Below are 21,276 nucleotides of genomic sequence, written 5' to 3' on the forward strand. Positions count from 1 at the left end.
GAGGGAGACTGCAAGACAGAATCAGGAAGACAGAGCTGGCCACTTCCAGTTTTGCATCCTATTCCTGACAGCATCACCCCAGCAACCATTCTTCACCTTGGCAACAGCAAATGGTTCCAGTTTATAGTTCTCCCCACTCCAATAATCCCGGAACTAGTCTCATTGTGCCCCCCTCAGGCATTCCAGCACTCAGGGATTTGAATCTCGCCCCATGGAATCCGAGGCACCAGCAATGAGCAGTGTCCCTCCTTAGAGGTCTGAGTCCCAGCTCATCGAAGTCCTACCTTTGATTTCCTGAAGAAGCACCCAGGAAGGCAGCCTCTCCCCAGGTCCCTTTGCTATGGGGTCCCCTTTCTATGGGTTCTCTTCCTCAAGCTTCCACGCTCTTCCCTTTGTTTCCTCAGCCTTATGGGTGGAGCTGCTTCCTGCGGTCACTATCCCCATCACTTCAGTGTTACCCTTTACCTCTCAGCATTCCATCCCCTATTTAGCCTTTCTCTTTTACATGAAATCTTTCTGTTAAAATAACATGTGTGGTTTGTTTTCTGACTGGACTGTGACATGTCAGCTAAGTGCCCAACAATAGGAAAATGATTGGCCAAACAAATTATGGCACTACCGTGCAATGGCAATGAAGCCATGAAGATTGGCCTGGTATAAAAGTACTTAAGGACATCAGGACATGTGCATGGTATATTAAGTAAAAAAGAAAGGGTACAAAATAGTATGATGTTAATTTCTTAAAATAAAAGTGTGTTGTATAGCAGAATATACTCAAAAATTAGTCATATCATCTCTAGATAGTAAGAATAACATAATTTTTATGTCCTTTTGCTTATTCATATTTTATAATTTTTCAAAATAAGTGGGATACTTCTGTTATAAGAAAGAATAAAAGATACTACTTTTAAAAGTTAAGGCTTAAAATGAAGATATATATTAGGAGGTTTTAAAGAAAAAAGATTGAAAAACTCACTGTGCACATATCAAACAGATTGAAGAAAGTAGTGGGTAAAGAAAGAAAAACTAAAAAGCAGCTAATGCTTTCCTTAAAAGTAATCATTGGTCTCCAATTATAGGAGTTATAATGCCCACAGGATTGATGGATTTGCACAGACCCTTGTCATTCAGTATCCACAGCCCACATTTTTAAGCAGTGGTCGGCAAACTGTGGCCCCTTGAGTGTGGCTCTTCCACAAAATACCACGTGCGGGCGCACACGTACAGTGCGATTGAAACTTCGTGGCCACACTCAAGGGGCCAAAGAGCCGCATGTGGCTCGTGAGCCGCAGTTTGCCGACCACTGTTCTAGAGGATCAGGCAAGATTTAGGATAACAAGTATTTAAAGAGCCAAAACCGGTTTGGCTCAGTGGATAGAGCGTCGGCCTGCGGACTGAAGGGTCCCAGGTTCGATTCCGGTCAAGGGCATGTACCTGGGTTGGGGGCACATCCCCAGTGGGAGATATGCAGGAGGCAGCTGATCGATGTTTCTCTCTCATCGATGTTTCTAACTCTCTATCTCTCTCCCTTCCTCTCTGTAAAAAATCAATAAAATATATTAAAAAAAAAACAACAAGTATTTAAAGAAGCTTTACAAATTACATTCATTCACTTCCAGACTGTCCTAGAAAGGACTTTAAAGGGTTACAAAATTTGTGTACAATAAGATAAAAAGAAACATGGAAATAAATCAGAGTGAAGGGGAAGTTAGGGCTGAACAAGAGAGGGAAATAGAGGTAGTGCTTATGGATGCCCAAGACTCTTCATGGTTACCAACAATGGCCATGAATACAACTCTGAGCTTCAGCTTCAGCGTAAGGGAGACGGAAACACTACTGTTCATACGATCAAGAATAAAAGTCATTGCCCTAGCCCCGTGGTCGGCAAACTGCGGCTCGCGAGCCACAAGCGGCTCTTTGGCCCCTTGAGTGTGGCTCTTCCTAAGCCTTAGGAGTAACCTAATTAAGTTAATAACAATGTACTTGCCTGTATAGTTTAAGTTTAAAAAATTTGGCTCTCAAAAGAAATTTCAATCGTTGTACTGTTGATATTTGGCTCTGTTGACTAATGAGTTTGCCGACCACTGCCCTAGCCAGTTTGGCTCAGTGGGTAGAGCGTTGGCCCATGGACTAAAGGGTCCCGGCTTTGATACCAGTTAAGGACATGTACCTCAGTTGCAGACTCGATCCCAGCCCTGGTTGGGGCACTTGCAGGAGGTGACCAATCGATGTATCTTTCTCAAATAGATGTTTCTCTCTGTCTGTCTCTCCCTCTCCCTTCTACTCTCTCCAGAAATGGAAAAGTATCCTCGGGTGAGGATTAACAACAGTGACAAAAAAGAATAAAAGTCATGAAACAACAACCAAAAAAGCTAACTAGTTTACACATCAAACTTGTGATCTTAACCCTAGATCATTCTGCTCCCCCAACTATACCTTGATGAATATGTGCCAAACATACTCAGTCTAATGTGACAGGCAGAGCAAATAGTTTGAATAAATTCAAAACTAGCAATAAGTCTCCAGGTTTTTATTTATCCAGTTGCATCTAAACTTGGTAAACTGAGTTTTTTAAATTTGTGGAGAAAATTCCTGACATTTCTATTATTGGCTTCTTGGTTATACTTACAAAAAATCTGTTTCTATGCAGAAACACACATTCTCTGATGGCTGTCCTTGTAGAAAACTCTATTTTTGGAGCAATACCCTAAAAATAAAACAGCATAAAAGAAGCAAACAAAATTACTGGAAACAGTTTTTCTGCCTATCTCATCCTAATTTGAAATCGTGCAAGAATTTAATTGCTCTTTTGTGTGGTTGGCATTATCCATATTCATTACCTAAAATATGCACATAACAAATATATGTACACAATGAAATATTATTCGGCCTTTAAAAAGAAGGACATCTTACCATTTTCAACAACATAGAAGAACCTGGTAGACATTATGCTAAGTGAAATAAGCCAGACACGAAAAAATTAATACTGTATTATCTCACTTATATAGGGAATCTAATATAGTCAGACTCACAGAAGCAGAAAGTATAATGCTGGTTGCCAGGGGCTGGAGGATGGGGGAAATGGGTAGATGTTGGTCAAAGGGTACAATGTCTCATTATGCAAGATGAATAAATTCTGGGGATCTAATGTACAGTAATGTGACTATAGTTAACAATACTATATTTTATATTTGAAATTTCTAAGAAGGTAGACCTTAAATGTTCTCACCACAAAAGAAAAGAAAATGGTAACTAGTAACAGTAAATGATGGATATGATCATTAGCGTGTGGCAATTATTTCACAATGTAGATATATATAAAAACATCAAGTTGTACACTTTAAATGGATACAATTTTTATTTTTCAATTAGACAGCAATAAAGATGAAAAATAAAATACTAGTATAACATATACTTAATAAGAATAGCTAAACACTTACATAAATTGTATTATATGCCCTGACCTAAGTGCTTTGCATATAGTAACTCATCTAATCCTCAAAACAACCCCATAAAGTGGGTACTAGTAATATCCAGTATCTATAAACGAGTTAAGTCGGCTCGCACAGAGAGTAACTTGTCCAGTTTGTAATCCACCCTTTTGGTGGATGGAACAAAACCAAAAGACAGAGCATATAGTAACTCATCTAATCCTCAAAACAACCCCATAAAGTGGGTACTAGTAATATCCAGTATCTATACTTTGTAGAGGAGGAAACTAAGACACAGAGAGTAACTTGTCCACCTAGTGATGGCAAAGCTGGTTACTGAACCCAGGCATTCCAACAACAGAGTTGCTGCAGAGTCAGAAATTATCACAGATAACATCAAAATGAATATTCAAATTTGGGTTCAGATAATGCCCCCAAGCTATTAGGTTATTGATTGAATAACTGCCCTATCTTTTAATATCCTTCGTTAGTACCAGTCAGTGAACCTCTGCCAGTTTCCCCTCCATTAAGTGGAGGCCATAGTATCTGCCTCAGCTCACCTGAGAACTGTTATGGGGAAAATAAGATATCATATGAAAAACCAATGGGCAAAATAAATGAGAAGGAGCATTATTACTATTACTACCCTATCTACTCTTATTACTGCTAAAATAATAGCTGTAATTAAATTGACAAAATCTTTCAGCTAATCTGCATTCAGAGGAAGTAAAAAAAAATCATCCTTATAATTATGTGACAGTGTGAATATGGCAATGATTTAGCCAGATTAGGTAAGACTCCCACCTCCCAGATCAATAATGGGAATCAGTGTAATTTGGCATTCCGAGTGGGGCATCTAAACAAGACTGCTAAACGGAATTAACAGGGGCACTGACCAAGATAAAGTGATCAGTCCAAGAGCAAGCCCTATCAGGAATAAAATGCTCAGGTCCTAAGAATTGCTTTTCCAACAGAAGCCAGCTGGGCACAGATCACTTACTGGAAAACCTGCAGCCGTTTTCATGAGCACCTCCCTACCTATGCCAGGGATTGAAGGTGTCAGCTTGGGCTCAGGAAAAAGAAATTCCCGTGTGTTTTCTTCATAGTAGGCCAACTCTTCCCACACTAGGAAGGAAGAAGAAAAGTCAGAAGTAGATTTATGTTCTGAAAAATGATGTATCTACATCCCAAGTTTAACAAAATAAAAGCTTAGATAGGTGATAGCAGAGAAGGCACACAGATAAAAATAGACATTTTGAATGCAGTACCTGTTATTCAAGAGTCAGATGACTTCTACTACTTTTTATCTCATGGACAAGTTTCAAAACCCTCCCCACTGTCCTGACAGAGATAAAACACTATCTAAAGGGTTGTTCTACAAAACAGAACAAAGAGGAAAATTTCTTTCCATCCATCCATCCATCCATTCTTTCCTTCAACAAATGTTTTCTAAGGACATACCATGGGCCAGGCCTAAGGGTAGAATAGGAATAAGGCAGACAATGCCCTGTTCATGCAAAAGATACAGTGCAGACTGGAGTTCAATGTGTTCATAGGGATGCTAATGTCCCAGTGGCTCAGAGCAGAGCTGGGCGGGTGCCAACACCAGGGTAGTTAACAGCCCCTGCAATGCTCAAGACACTCCTGCACAACCTTCTAACATCCTGCCAGACATTCTTCCAAGTGAGAAGCTATTTTATAACTATCAGAGCCTGGAACCTAACTGTTACATATAAACACAAAGCACTTTTTTGCACAATTTTAAAATACACTGGATATTCAGGAATGCGGTTACTGCGTACATGAAGGAAAAACTGTACTTTGCTGTTTGGATCTTTACTGAGATCCTTTGGGCATTTTGAAAATCACGTCACATCTAAATACTTCAATATGCTCAACGTTCACATGTTAATATGCATGTCATTTTATTTTACATCACTTTCTTTTCATTTCTCCTTTATATTACAGTTCAAATACTGTGATTTGTATAAGTTGGTTCTATTAACTATTACTATTTACTAGTATTTCAATATGGTAAGAGGATGCTACAAAATACTCACTACCAAAAGAAGATCTTAGGTCTAGTAGGATTGAGAATGGCTGAACTAAAGGATGGAGCAGCTGCCAGCTGAGCCCTCCTTGTCTACACAGCAGGTGCTACACCAGTGGTTTGGACTGAGAGCGGCCCCTGTACAGAGTGCTGCCAAAAGAGTAACGTAGTCCATGAGGTAACATTACCGTTTGGTGACCGCCATTTTATTTGTGACAGGAATTCTTGGTATATCAACTGTAGAAAATAACTCACCTTCTATCAAATAATACAATGAATTCATTTCTTCCTATTCATTCCACTTGCTGGGTTCTTGTAAGGATAAATGTGTAAAAGAAAGCATTCTAGATTTTTCATCATAATTTCTTTCTACTTTTTTCCTTTCTTTCTACTCTTCCCCTCTCAGACATCTCCAGCCACAATAAGCTAACAAGGTCTCTTTCCCTCCTCTTCTATGCACTTGCTCAGCTTGGGCTGTTCCTTCTAAAATGTCTTTTCTTCCTTCCCATCTTGTTGAGATCCTATTCGTCATTCAAGCCTCACCATAAATGTCTTATAGTGTATCCAAAAACAGAACTCTTGATTTTTCCCCCCACAAATAAGCTCTCCCCTATCTTCCCATCAGAGGAATCAGTTGCTCAAACCAAAAATCTAGGCTTTATCCTTGATTCTACTCTTATTCATCATTCAGGTCTCACCATAAATGTCTTATAGTGTATCCAAACAGGTCCAAAATAGAACTCTTGATTTTTTTCCCCCCACAAATAAGTTCTTCTCTATCTTCCCATCAGAGGAATCAGTTGCTCAAGCCAAAAATCTAGAGTTTATCCTTGATTCTACTCTTTCACTCCTTACATCAATCCATTAGCAAGTCCTGTTGACTCTGTCTCCAAAATAAATCTAAAAACTGTCCCCTTCTCTCCATCTTTATAGCTACTACTACCCTAGTCCAAGCCCCCATCCCCTCTCTCCTGGACTACTGTCATGACCTCCTAGCTCAGTGATGGCGAACCTATGACACGCGTGTCAGAGGTGACACACGAACTCATTTTTTTGGTTGATTTTTCTTTGTTAAATGGCATTTAAATATATAAAATAAATATCAAAAATATAAGTCTTTGTTTTACTATGGTTGCAAATATCAAAAAATTTCTATATGTGACACGGCACCAGAGTTAAGTTAGGGTTTTTCAAAATGCTGACATGCCAAGCTCAAAAGGTTCACCATCACTGTCCTAGCTGGTCACCCTTCTTCTATTCTTTCTGCACTCAAATCCAATCTCCACACACTGTGATGTTATAAATACATTAGATGGAGCCTTTCAACTGCTCTTCACTTTTACTGGCCAGAGAGACTTCCTCCATTCAGTGATCTCAGAAGTGCAAACAAAAAATGGAAGTGATGTGACCATTTCCTCACCCATCACTAGCAACAAAATACAACTTTCTACTGAAGCCTACAGTACACTGGTTAGGAACTCAACTTCTAGATTCAGACAGAGCTGGGTTTGAATCCTTGCTTCACCGATTACTAGTGATGTGGCTTTGAACAAATTATGTAAACTCCTTAACTTCAGTTTCCTCTTCAGGAAAATGTAAAACTCATAACAGTACCTGCATCTTAGGGCTATTGTGAGGACAAATAACAAACACATATGAAGTGCAGAGCGTATGTGTTTACCTGCTATTATCAGTGTAAAAATGTCAGCACACCACAGGATTATTATAGCAAGAGCCTCGGTTGTAAATAATAAGCATATACACAGGCTAAGCAATTCTCATAGGCCAAGCGAAATGTCTGAAAAAAACTCCATCATGTTCTTAACAGGCTAATGGCACAGACAGGGACATCATCAATACCACCAGTGAACAAGTACTCCCCCCAAAAGAAAACAAATGAGATTTCAAGAAAAATAATTTTAATAAAAATATTGGTTCCAGAAATATCTAGCATTTATAAAGCATATCAGAATTGACAGCTTGCTTCCCAATATGGGGTCTCATTTGATTCCTTTTGTGCAAATAAGGAAACTGAGGCTTTGAGAGTTTAAGACACTTGTCATGATGCCACCTGGCAAAGTAGAAATTCAAAACCAGATCATCTGCCCTAGCCAGCTTTGCACAGTGGTTATAGTGTCGGCCCACGGACTGAAGGGTCACGTTTCAATTCCAGTCAGGGCACATACCTTAGTTGCAGGCTCAATCCCCAGCCCCAGTCGGGGCGTGTGTGGGAGGCAACTAATTGAAGTGTCTCTCTCACATCGATGTCTCTGTGTGTGTGTGTGTCTCTTCCTTTCCCTTCCACTCTCCCTAAAAATCAGTGGGAAAAATACCCTTGGGTGAGGATTAACAACAACAAAAAATACCACACACACACACACATCATCTAAGGCAAAAGTTATTTCCTGCTGATGCCTAGTAAGCATCATGACAAAGTATAAAATCAAACTCTGAATCAGGGAACAGGTGCCCACTAAAATAGCATTTTACAGCTGGGCTGAATATATACGACACATTCCAAAGTAGAGGTTTTGAGTCAATAAAAGCACCAAGCTCACTGTCAACCAGGATTATGCTGCCCCCCTGTGTTCATTCACTTTTTCCCATCTTTGTAAACTGAAGAACCAGGGAGTCTATTGCTCCTAAGCCAAATCATTGGACCTCTTCTTTCCTTAGCAGCAAAGCTGTATACACATCTGAGGTACCTGTACCATTAGTTTAATTATCATAATCTGTCTTCTGACTATAATAAGTCTGTTTGAAAACAACATGAAAAAGTATAAAACAGTAAAGTAATATATACAGCAAAATGAAAAGGTAACCAGTCAGCCAATGAAGAACTGGTCCCTGTAAAACCAAATGTGGCCCATGTGACCACGTGGTGCAGTCCACGCGAGACTTCAAGCAAATCATTTTCACATAATTATCTCGCATCAGGGACTAGCAGATCAAGAGGGTTTATCACTGCCACTCTGTGACTGGTGCCGCCTGCGTGATACCAGGAAGTGGCACAGTGTAGGGCATATATACCCTCAGTAAACATGTTGGACAAAGTAATGGATCAGTCTGCAATACATCTGAAACTGGGTAAAATTGTTATTTTGAGCAATTCAAATTTAATTGCACTCTGAAATTGAGGGACTGTAGACAAAAGGAAAACAAGTATATAATATAGCCTCCATTTTGTATCTGATTAACTTTTGAGTTATAACAGTATGCATATACCCAGCTTCAATATTCTCCAATCATCATAGTTTTAAACAATTCTTGCAACCTTCCCACAGATGGATTTCTGGTCATGTGAAAAACATATGGCAGTCTAAAATATATTAAATTTTAAAAAGCAAGTTGCAGACAGAACCTGGCTGGAGAACCTAGTGAGAGAACATGGCTAGAGAACCTGGACAGAACCTGGCTGGAGAACCTAGCGAGAGAACATGGCAAGAGAACCTGGCTACAGAACTTGGCTGGAGATCCTGGCTAGAGGAACCTGGCTATGATGATCACCTAAACGCTGCCTCTGTGTCCTTCATTCTTCACCAACTCCATCCACACCTTGGGGAGCCCCTGGACCTGCCAGGGCGGGACCCCAACAAGGGATCTGTGTCCTGGGACTGTGGGCAGTCTTGCGTGCTGCCGCCCCACCCGGCAGGTCACGGATCTGGGTCCCAGGACCACGGACAGCCTCAAGCGCTGCCGCCCTGCCTGCCAGGTCACGGATCCGGGTCCCATGATCGTGGACGGCCTCACGCGCTACTGCCCGCCTTCAGTATGCAAATTTACCACCATCTTGTTGGCGATTAATTTGCATATTGTGCTGATTAGCCCATGGGAAGCGTAGCGGAGGTATGGTTAATTACCCTATTTGTCTATTATTAGATAGGATATATAGATAATTTAAAGATGCCCCTTCAATTTCATATTTCATTATTAGAATTCTGAGATTTTCCGTGTATAGTGTTTTTAAATTTATAACTATAATTAGGAGACTTTAAGCTGTGGGTGTTGATGCGGTAGAGAAATCAAATAAAGTTTTAAAAATCAACTTTTAATAGCAACAGCAGTTCGCACAATTAAGCTAGCAATTCAGTGAACTGCATCTTTTACAAATTCCAAGCTCTGACACATCATGGGGTGACTTTATAGCCTATTGTTTACACATCCTTGTTGATATCTTGAATTAGTCAGATAACTAATTCACTGTATTTATTTTCAGCATTAAAGTTGTGGTCTAATTGCTTTTATATATTTACTAGAGGTCTGGTACACAAAATTCGTGCACACTGTGGAGGCTTGGAGCAGGTGCCCCTCTGTGTTGATCTCTCAGGCTCCTGGCCTCCACTGCGTGTTTTTTCTCTCGCTTGAGCTGTGGCCAGGGTGGGGTGCTGCCTGCAGACTGCACTTTCCTGCTCATAGATCACCAGATCACTGCAGAGACCGGGGGCAGGCCCTGCTGGGTGCTGCCTGTGGGGAACTTTTCTGCTCTGGGATCGCCATGGGATCCCAGGTGGCAGCGGGGCTTAGGCGGCACACGGGGATCCCAGCTGGTGGCGGGGCTTAAACAGTGTGGGACTTAGGTGGCACACGAGCGTCCCGACTGGGGGCGGGGCTTAGGTGACGCGATCGCGCCGCCTAAGCCCGGCTGCCCAGGGCTGCACACGGGGGTCCGGATGGCGTCTGGCGCTGTCCCGCCCTGCCTGAAGTATGCAAATTAGCCGCCATCTTTGTTGGCGGTTAATTTGCATATCTCCCTGATTAGCCAATGGGAAGCGTAATGAAGGTACGGTCAATTACCCTTTTTATCTTTTATTAGGTAGAATACGAGTGAAACAATTTTTTGAATATTTTCTCATAATTATTATTTCTTATTTGTATTTTAATGAAAGGTACTTGTGAGGGACTGTTTTTTGTTTTTTCAAATGGGTCTGTCAAAAGACTTATTCTTTCAATATTTCCATTTACTTACTTTCTCTTTTTTTGCTAGAAGAATACTATGCAAGTCAAAGAGAGGACTTATTCTAAAACATAAAGGAGCAAATTGGCAAGTCGTCGTTAACTGGTGCTTTCACAGTCTCATTCGCTACTGTCTGGGTTCTGTATCATATTCCCTTCAACATAATGCATAGCCCAAAATGGAAGAGTTAGCCTAAGGAATCTAGATAATCTTTTCTCAGAACATTTTAAAAATATTTTTATGAGATCAAAGATATTACAAAAAACAAACAAGAGTTAGCCTAAGGAATCTAGATAATCTTTACTCAGAATATTTTACTCTAGTCAACATATTTTTATTAAGTTGTGATTCTTTTAATAACATAAGAATGAATGAAACTTGAATATTTTGAAATACATTTCCTAAATTCAAAGCATTAGGATGACAGTCTTATATTCCTTTCTATATTAAGCTAAACAGCTCCTTGTTGAAATACTTTAGCTTAAAGAAGGGTATATCTATTACCTTTTACATACCAATCACTTTTCTATCAGCTTTAAAATTTTGTTCACATGTCATGTGACTGTCTAATCATGGATTATTATTTAGTGCTAAATAGTTTTTCTTATTGCTAATATCTTTTGTTTTATAGGGGAAATATAAAACAGATACTGCCCCTCTCCCCTGCCAAAAAAAAGTTTTTGCATACAACCATGGGAGATTTCAAGTTTTGAAATTATTCTCTCCAGATAAAGATTACATTAATAAAGTATTGATTGTGTAAAGGCAAGTGACTTTAAAATAAAAGTAAATACGATCCATGGTTTCTAAATTCAATAGAAAATTATCAAGATGTTTCAACTAATTAAGTTGGCTTAATAAACAAAGTGTGATGTCTGGTATATTCAACAAGACCACAGACAATTCTAAAAATAGCTACCGCCCCCCAAGTTATTGTCTGTATTTGTCTCCAAAGAGTTACTAAAGGGCTAAGAGGACAGAGAGAACTGGGAAAAGTAACTGGCAGAGCGGTTAAATAATCTTATTAAAAACTGCTGAGGATGATATTATTACTTACAAAGGGAAGAAACTCGGGGAGAGGTGCTACTTGAATCTGGGATTTCTGCACCTGGAATTCATATGTGCATTTACTCATTGGAAGGTTTCTCTAAAGAGAAACCAGAGGAGGAAACAAGTGAAAGCAAAATAGATGAAAATGGCTAAGGAGACTTTTCCCCTCTCCTTTCAACCTGAAGAATAGCTAAAGGCAAGTAGGGAAGGAATGGAGAAGAAAGCATTCATTGTATTGAGGACTCAAAAATAAATTGGCAGTTCCTTGAAGAAGTTTAAAAAAAAAAAGGGTAATGAAGGCTGGGGACCTTATGGATTCATTAAATAAGGCTTCATTAGTCACACATGGCATGTTCCCTGTCTGTGTCTTTCAGGTTTTGGAAGAGGAGTTCAATAATCTTTCCGGTAGTTTTATTTCTTTTAGGTTTGTTGTATCAATTCCATGCATGGATTGATTTTTGCATAGGGCAGACAGGAAGAGCCAAGGACTTATTTTGTGGGAATCACATGAATAGGAGAAATGTCGGATATATCCCTTGTTTACTCTCACTGCCTAAGTCTAGGTTGTTTTGCAAGATAAATTGAGACATACTGAAAATGTTAAGTGCATATTTGAACAAAGATCAATTTAAATCAGGCAGCATGCAATCTAGTAGATAAAAAGGAGTTCTGAGAAGCTGTACAAAATGAAACATTTTTATAGCCAGAAGAGAATGGGGAAAGAAAGTTATAGTAAGCAGAGAAGTAGGCTGCTGGTGGCAAAGTTACTTTCCTCTAGTCTAGGGGATGGTGGGGGTCTATCTAGTGCTGATCAGGTGATTTCTGATTGACTGGTTTAAGAGTACATTTCTGGTTAAGTCTTGGCTTTGGTGATGTGGGACTTAGCATAAGCAACTTCATTTTGGGCCTGTTGTCTTGTTTTTAACAATTCCCCTCCTTCTGATCAGATTATCAGCCACACAGAGAGATGTGGTCAATATGTAAGGCATTGGCATTATTCGTGCTACTGATTTGGAGTCCTCCATTGTTTTTTTGCTGAGTCTCTGTGGGGTATTCACAGGTAATGCTGTCGGGTTCACATTTTTAAGTCAGTCATTCTCCTTGCTCTTTTTCTGATGTTCTAATCTTAGGGAGATCATCTTCTTGGTGGTTACTGGCTGTGAACATGCGTTTACAACTTTTGAGGTACCAAGGAGACTAATTATTATAAGCATGACTAGAGGCCAAGTGCATCCTTTAATACAGTTCCTCATGTTGTGGTGACCCCCCATTTCATTGTTACAAATTGAACATAATTAAAGCATAGTGATTAATCACACACACAAAATAAAGACAACTTAGTTAATAAAAAAAAAAAAAAGCAAATTGCAGCCTTAGCTGGTTTGGCTCAGTGGATAGAGCATCGGCCTGCGGACTGAAGGGTTCTGGGTTCGATTCTGGTCAAGGGCACATGCTTGGGTTGCAGGCTTGGTCCCCAGTGTGAGGCATGCAGGAGACAGCCGATCAATGATTCTCTCTCATCATTGATGTTTCTGTCTCTTGCTCCCTCGCCCTTCCCCTCTGAAATCAATAAAAATATATTTTTTTAAAAAAGCAAGTTGCAGAATATATATATTTAACCAAAATGTAATACTAAATATACATATCATAAATACTGGAGATACATATGTGTATATATGTATTATTTTAGGGTTGTTTGAATATACTAAATGCATTATTTATGCTAAATATATTTTGAAGGCCTAAAAAGATACACAACAAATTGTTAATAGTAATTATTTTCAGGGGTTGTTGATGGCTGTGGCTTTAGCTTTTTATTTTACAAAACTAGAGGCCCGGTGCACAAAATTCTTGCACTGGGGGAAGAGGGTCCCTTCAGCCTGGCTTGTGCCCTCTTGCAGTCTGGAAACCCTCGGGGGATGTCCAACTGACAGCGTAGGCCTGCTCCCTCCGGGGAGAGGGCCTAAGCCGGCAGTCAGCCACTGCGCTCGCCAGCCGTGAGCCCGGCTTCTGGCTGAGCGGTGCTCCCCCTGTGGGAGTACACTGACCACCAGGGGGCAGCTCCTGTATTGAACATCTTCCCCCTGGTGGTCAGTGCACATCATAGTGACTGCTCGCTCCTTCCACCATTCAGTCAATTTGCATATTCATCTTTTATTCCATAGAATTTGTGTTAATTAAATGTTTTATAGTGAGAATATTAGGTACTGGGTAATTTTTCAATTCATGTAAAATTGAATAAGACTAAAATGGGCCTAGCACACTAAAATAAAACTTGTCAATTAGCGGATTTATGTCTCAACATAAAATTAGGTCAAATAAGAAAAAAATCTTATGGGGGGAAAGAACACACCTCAATGCCCTGATTTTGGCCTGTCACTTTTAGGCTGAAAAACGTTCAGTGAGAATTTCTGAAAAGAAGGTAGGAGACATCTCTGATCTTCCCTCTGTTATGCCTACCTGAGAAAGTAAATGACATTAACAAGAGTGTCTATCCCTAGATCCATGGAGAGAGGGGTTCTTGTCTGTTTTCAGAACCTGCTTCTGCTAATGAACCAAGAGGCAGAAGAAAGAACTACAGACTCCTGGATCCACTCCACTGGGGGCTTTGACCTGCTCCAGGGACAGTGACAGTAGGCAGGCCTATGATTCTCATAAAAGCCTCCACAGCTACCTCTGCTTTAGCTGAGGCATCTGCCAGTGAAGTAGTGGAAACTTGCTGGGGATTGGTTTACTCCCAGGTTACAAGACATGGTTCAGTCTAGTAATTCTGTTCTTTGCAAATATACCAAGAGGAAAAATAATTTTTATAAAGATGTGAAAGGCAAAGAAAACTAAATGCTCAACAATACCAATTTAAGGACAATTATGACTACAGAAAAATATATAGCTATTGAAAATGACAAACAAGTAAACTACAAGCAAGTAAACAATGCAGAATGAAATAACAAAACCCAAAATGTTATCTACATACTGTTTATAGACCTATAAAAGCACATAAGTAAATTAATGAAGCTTTTTATAGCTATTTAAAATAACGATGTAGAACTAGGTTTTCTCATCATTTGGGGATGCTTTTTATGAAAAGGTAAAACTATGAAGATTCTTTCATTTGGGGGAAGGGAAAAGGCAAAAATGTATAATAGCAAAGATCAGAAGAGAATTAGAAATGTTTAGGTATATTCATTCTCTCTCTCTCTCTCTCTCTCTCTCTCTCTCTCACACACACACACACACACACACACACACACACACGACTCTAAAAAATCACCAGATAATTAGCCACATTGAGAGACTATGTATGAGAACTGATGCCACCAGATGGCAGTTCCTATTCTCTCACTAGCTCGGGTCACCAGGCATTCAAGACATACCACAAAGCAAAGGCATCATAGAACGTTTCCCCCTAAAGCCCCATGATTCTAGTACAGAGGTCACAAATGTTTTCTGTAAAAGTCTAGACAATAAAGATTTTATTTTATTTTATTTTTGTGGGGTTTTTTTTGGGGGGGGCAGAACAATAAAAATTTTAGGCTTTAAGTATGGTCATAACTACTCAACTCTCACTGCAGTGTGAAAGCAGCCATTGAACAACACTTAAACAAATGGACATGGATGTGTTCCAATAAAACTTTATGAACAATGAAATTTGAATTTTAAAATTTTCACATCACTAAATATTTGTATTTTTTAATTTCTTTCCAACCATTTAAAAATGTAACAACTGAAGATAGTTTGGCAGTTCCTTAAAAAGTTAAGCACGAAGCTACCCAATAATTCCACTCCTAGGTGTATACCCAAGTGACCTGAAAACAGGTACTCACCCAACAACTTGTTAATGAATGCTGATAGCAGTATTATTCATAATATTCAAAATGTAGAAACAACCCAGTGTCCATCAACTGATGAATGGGTAAGCAAACTTATCCGTATAAAAGAATAGAATTGTATATGTGATATCTACACTAATAAAAGACAAAGATGATAATTGACCATACCTTTGCTACGCCCACCAGCCAATCAGAAGAGTATGCAAATTAACCCAACAAAGATGGCAGTTAATTTGCATACACAGGTGCCCAGCGAAGACTGAAGACAGTGCAGAAGGGAGCCAAGCGGCAGAGAAGGGAGCGGATCGGAGGTAGCAGAGACGGGAGCAGAGCTGAGGCAGTGGACACGGGAGGGAGCGAAGTGGCAGAGAAGGGAGGGAGCGAGGTGGCAGACATGGGAGGGAGGAGAAGCAGAGGACATGGGAGGAAGCGAGGCAGTGGAAAAGGAAGCGAAGCCCGCCTCGGTGGGCTTCTCTCCCTTCTCAGCTTTGCTCCACTCCCTTCTCAGCTTCGCTCCAGTCTCAGGAAGCCCTATTCTTGCAGGAATCTTCCTGCAACGGGCCTCTAGTATCCATATAAAAGAATATTATTCTACCATAAAAAGGAATGAATTACTGATATATGTTATAGCATGGATAAACTTTGAAGCATGCTAACTGAAAGAAGCCAGACATAAAAGACCATATGTTGTCTGATTCCATTTACATGAAATATCCAGAACAGGCAAAGTGACAGAGACAGAACGTAGATTAATGGTGGCCAGGGGCTATGGGAAGGAAGGAATAATGAGTGACGGCTAATGAGTATGGGGTCTATTTCCAAGTAATAAAAATTTCTGGAATTAGATAGTGATCACTAGCTTGCACTACCTTGTAAGCATACTAAAACAACTGAATTGTATTTAAAGTGGTAAATTTTATAGTATATGAATAAAATCTCAATTTTAAAAGTGTAGAGATTTAGCTCATGAGTCATACGAAACAGAGCTGCTGGATTTGCCAACCCTGCTGTAGCAACTAGTAGAGAAGATAGCTTTGGGCTTTACGTACATACACACTCACACACCACAATTAAAACATAGTCAAAGGCAAAAACTTGAAAGAAGCTGAGCCAGGATGGAAAAAAGTATCCTATATAATAAAGATGTTAATATGCAAATGGTCATTATGTAACGACCGACCGCGTAACGACCAGATCACGGATCAGCAGGAGGGTGGGGCAGCGACCTACAACCGGGCGGCGGAGAGCTACAGGAGTGGGCAGGACAACAAGCTATGAGGGGAGGGTGGGGGGGAAGGGGAGGAAGGGCGGGGGGGGAGGGGGGAGTCACAGGAGGGTGGGGCAGCAGGCAGAGAGCTACAGGAGGGCAGCAGTGAGCTACTGGGACACGGATTCGTGTGCAGGACTACTAGTTTTATAATAATTAAAGTTATAAAAATATGGAAAGTCATAAAACCACCAAACCCATAAAGTTACTCTTCTGAAAGAGGACAAAATGAAACTGACTGATGAGGGGGTGGGAGGTGAGAAATAGTGAGTATTATATAAGGGACAACTTTTAAATACCAGTCCTTATTTTGTCATGCCAAAATCCTTTTAAATTTTAAAAAAGCTAATTTAGAAATGCATTTACTGGCACATTACCTGGAGGCACTAGCTGTATTAATTCAAACCTGGTTAAAATACCTAAAAAAGAAAAAAATAGATTTTAATACTTTAGAAAATTGCCAAAGTTTTCATTAATTGCTAGGTTTAAAACTGCTATAACAGTCCATTTAATTCCCATTTAATTTAAACAGCACCATGGTTAGGGGCAATTAACCAGTTTTGAATTCTCAACAGTGGAATTAATGGGAATTAAATATATTGTTATTTATTTTTTTAAATAAATAAAATAAAAAATAAACAAGTAGATTGTATCTTCTAGTATATCTTATCTATATCTAGAAAAGAATTTGTAATCAAATAAAAAACATGATTCAAATTTTACAGGCTCTCTTGAGTATTAACATAGATCAAACAGGGAAGTATCACAACTTAGAAAATAGTAGAATTTTATATCTGTGAATTACAGACACACAATGTAATAGTCTTTCTCTTTTTTGGGAGGGTTGGGGAGGGATGGAGAGTACCTACTTTCTAAAATGTCTGCTACAGCTCCAGGATCTATTGCATTTTCAAATAACTGCAGGAGAAAAAAATGAGGAAAATAAATTGTCAAAGTTTCATTAATATATACTTACAGAAATTATAGATTACATTCTTCCAAATAATTAACACATATCAAATCCAGCCATATAATATTTTAGGATTCAGCAGAAATACCTTTAACAGGTATGTGGTTAAAAATTCAACAAATGCCGGAACCGGTTTGGCTCAGTGGATAGAGCGTCGGCCTGCAGACTGAAAGGTCCCAGGTTCGATTCCGGCCAAGGGCATGTACCTTGGTTGCGGGCACATCCCCAGTAGGAGGTGTGCAGGAGGCAGCTGATCGATGTTTCTCTCTCATCGATGTTTCTAACTCTCTATCTCTCTCCCTTCCTCTCTGTAAAAAAATCAATAAAATATATTTTAAAAAATTCAACAAATGACTATAGGATAAATGAATGAGAATTAGTAAAACAATACCAAGTGCCAGGAAAATCTACGTTAGCTGAATCTACCACATGCTCAAAATGTTATCAACTTGACCTAGCCCTACAGTTAGTTGCTAAAAGCATATCTGGCATCAACCTCAAAGAGTCTTGAATACCTAAAACACAATCTGCATACCACAGATATTCATAAAATGTTAACTGAATGAATGACTTATCTTGTCAAGGGATTGGTTGTGCTAAAAAACAACAACACATAAATAAAAATTCTAACTATGTGAATCACAAAAGGAAAGCTAAGTGCTAGTAGCTACACTCCCACAAAATTCAAAAATAGTGAGAGAGAGGGAAAGCCTCGTAAGTTAAAGCCTCGAAGCACAAGAAAATAACTGTGATACCTGTCTAGCCAATGCCAAGTCTGCACATTTCATCCTTTAGATCAAAAGGGCCTGGGATAGGACTGAAATAAAAGGCATACTATGTCCCTCTCCTTGAATTCTAGTGCACTATAAAAAAAAGTTTTCAGCAGAGTTTAATTTCAGGTTTTAAAGTTCTGATTGAAATAGTGTTTAAACCTAAGTATGGTTAAACTCTGCTCTTAATTCAAAACTAGGTCTATTTTAACTACAAAAATGAGGCTGTCCCCTGTAATTTTTGTGTTACTGACTTGGATTTACTGACTTGGACATCTGGGTGATTTCCTCCCCTAAACTATCTCAGCCCTTCCCTTCATCTATGTCCAAGGATATCCTCAAGTATGATCTTAGGGAGTAAATGACCAACATGAACTGTTCAAGCACAAGGGCTCATGCAGTCTTCAGGAGTAATTTGTTTATCCAAATGCTTTAGCACATTCAATTCTGAATTACACAGAAGGTCCAAGGAGAAGAGGTTTTCTCTCCTTGCTGCAAGTATTTACATTTAGAGAATAGAACAGACGCAAGTACTTGCAACAAAAGAATGGAACAGGTACAGCCAAAGCTGGAGCAAACTGAAAGAAAGCTGGAGTATGAACCCAAACAGCTCACACAAGAGGGCAATTTTCAAAATTTAAAGTAAAGCATTTTAAAAACAAAATAAAGCATTTATTTAATTAAAATTTATAAGATGAAAAATATCCCATGGTATGTCTGACGAGTACTCTCATAAGCACAGCTCTGCAATGGAGCGATAGTGGCCTCCAGAATGTGGCTCTGAGGCTCACCCTCCTCTCCTACAAGTCAAGGAGGTTGGACTAAATGACCTTCACAGTCATTTACAAATTCATCACTCTGGGCTTCTATGACTTTGTACCCTTGGGCTTCTTACCAAAAAAAAAAAAGATTTTTAAAATCTTTTATAGAAGCAAACTTAAAATTGATAACATAAGGACATTCTTGGGGGGTGGGGTAGGGGTGGGAGAATAGACTGGGTTTCTACCACCCACTTTTTACCACTACTAACATTTAAATGGTAGAAGTAGGTGTCTTTGGAGTCTAACTGTATGTTCCAAGGTAATATCCATTTGTTCCTCTCCTCTATCATCCAACCAGTTTTGTAGACTTTATTTAAATTAATACTGTAATGGATTAAAATATTACATACAGCTCTAGCCCTTTAGGCAATCAATCCTCATCTCCTCTCGTATTCTCAGGTCAAAACAGGTCATTTTCTGGGCACCACCATCCATACCTTTAAAAGTGATAGACTACCTGGAGCCTTCCCACACTCATCCTCTTCCCCCAAAGAACCACCTCAGTGATATTGTTTGGGGCAAAATCATCAGATTTATCAAGGTTCAAGGAATCAGACTGATTAATTTCCAAATTCCAAAACAAAAACTTCAAAGGACTGTGATTGTGTAATAATAAAATTAATATTTCAAAGTGGGGAAAAGATTGGTAATGCTTTTGACTATCTATAATAATAAAAGCATAATATGCTAATTAGACCGGACAGCCAAACAACCTTCTGGACATCCTTCTGGACCAAGCTGCCGCGGCAGGGGCCAAGGCAGAGGAGGTTAGGGGTGATCAGGCAGGCAGGCAGAGTGGTTAGGGGTGATCAGGCAGGCGAGCAGTTAGGAGCCAGCAGTCCTGGATTTCGAGTGGGATGTCCGACTGCTGGTTAGGCTGCAGGGGATTGGGCTTAAACTGGCAGTCGGACATCCCCCGAGGGGTCCCAGATTGCGAGAGGGTGCAGGGCCGGGCTGAGGGACACCTCCCCTGTACAAATTTCATGCACCAGGCCTCTAGTTTATATCATAATCATAAATAAACCAAGTATGGCCTAAGAAAACTCAAGTCTGAGGAGCCTTTTTGTTTTGTTATAGGATTTCAGATACAGGATATAACTAATTTGGGTTATAGTTTTTCATCATTTTGTTCGAATTAAAAAAAGGTTTGTTTCTAAGGTCCACTAGTTATTGATTATCCTGCCTTAAATGTAATGCAACCGCCTCTAACATCTCCAAGAACATTCAGAAACTGCTGTCTCTGCTCCAGTTAGAAAATGCCATGGGAGTTCCCAGAATAGAAAACGTCATTGACCACGGTGTTTAGCACTAGGTTGACAGAACTTGGCTCTGACCTGGGCTGCAAAAGCAAGTCTTCCAACTAATGGTTCTGCCCTGTGCTCAGGGGCCTTCTAGCAATGTTTTAAAAGGAAATTTACAAAATAACTTTATAAGAACTGTGTCCTTTGTGAGAACCACTACATGATCTTCAGACAGCAACATTTAAATGTTTATTTAGCAGTGAGAAAGTCAAGATCACCTTTTGAAATCTCATCCTCTGCTGAATCATAATAGGGAACACAGAGGGAAAGCAGTTTGTCTCCAGGTACTGATTCAGGAGATAAACCCCAAGGTACACATCTTGCTTGTCAGGAAGGAACACCCCTGGGCAGGAAATCTTAAAAAGAAAAAAGAAAAGAAAAAGAAAAAAATAGAGAACAGGGTTGGTTTGTTTTCAAACGGAACTCTATTTTCCCTAACGAACCACAGACAATGTCAAAGTCCCCCCACTACCGCACCCCCTGATAGGTACCCCCACAACACCCTCCCACTCCTCTTCTTCTGCAAATTGGAATTCCAGTTTCATCCCACGTCTCCGCCAGGTGTCACAATCGTCCTCTCGCGCCTTCCTCTCCCCGCCCCTCCGGGATAGCAGTGCGGAAGCGGAAAGAGGCTGCAGGGCCGGGGAGCCTGTCCGGAGCCGTCTGGGTCCTGGGGTCCGGGCCGCCCGCCGCGATGCCGAGCCCCCGGAGAAACGTGGAGGTTCGCGCCCTGGCCGCCTCCGCCTTCGAGCAGCAGCAGCAGCAGCCCCAGCAGCCCGGCCTACGGCGCGGCGGCGGCGGCCAGAGGTTCGAGTTCAAGTCCCTGCTCGCA

General features: G+C 40.1%; 2 protein-coding genes across 2 annotated transcripts in view; one reads left to right on the forward strand and one right to left on the reverse strand.

Moving 5' to 3' along the window:
* SPATA6L (spermatogenesis associated 6 like) overlaps positions 1-21,276 on the reverse strand; it is a 38,749-nt gene that overhangs the window by 13,808 nt on the left and 3,665 nt on the right. Inside the window, exons 2-6 of the mRNA XM_014460381.2 lie at positions 20,663-20,800; positions 17,452-17,500; positions 16,960-17,001; positions 4,432-4,556; positions 2,630-2,707 (exon numbers count right to left, since the gene is read on the reverse strand). Of these exons, the coding sequence (XP_014315867.1) occupies positions 2,630-2,707; positions 4,432-4,556; positions 16,960-17,001; positions 17,452-17,500; positions 20,663-20,800 (432 nt within the window). The remainder of the gene's footprint in view (positions 1-2,629; positions 2,708-4,431; positions 4,557-16,959; positions 17,002-17,451; positions 17,501-20,662; positions 20,801-21,276) is intronic.
* PLPP6 (phospholipid phosphatase 6) overlaps positions 21,139-21,276 on the forward strand; it is a 2,832-nt gene continuing 2,694 nt past the window's right edge. The window contains exon 1 of the mRNA XM_006094134.2: positions 21,139-21,273. Coding sequence (XP_006094196.1) covers positions 21,139-21,273 — 135 coding nt within the window. The remainder of the gene's footprint in view (positions 21,274-21,276) is intronic.

The sequence above is a fragment of the Myotis lucifugus genome, unplaced genomic scaffold (assembly GCF_000147115.1).
Source record: "Myotis lucifugus unplaced genomic scaffold, Myoluc2.0 scaffold_130, whole genome shotgun sequence".
NCBI classification, from domain to species: Eukaryota; Metazoa; Chordata; class Mammalia; order Chiroptera; family Vespertilionidae; genus Myotis; species Myotis lucifugus.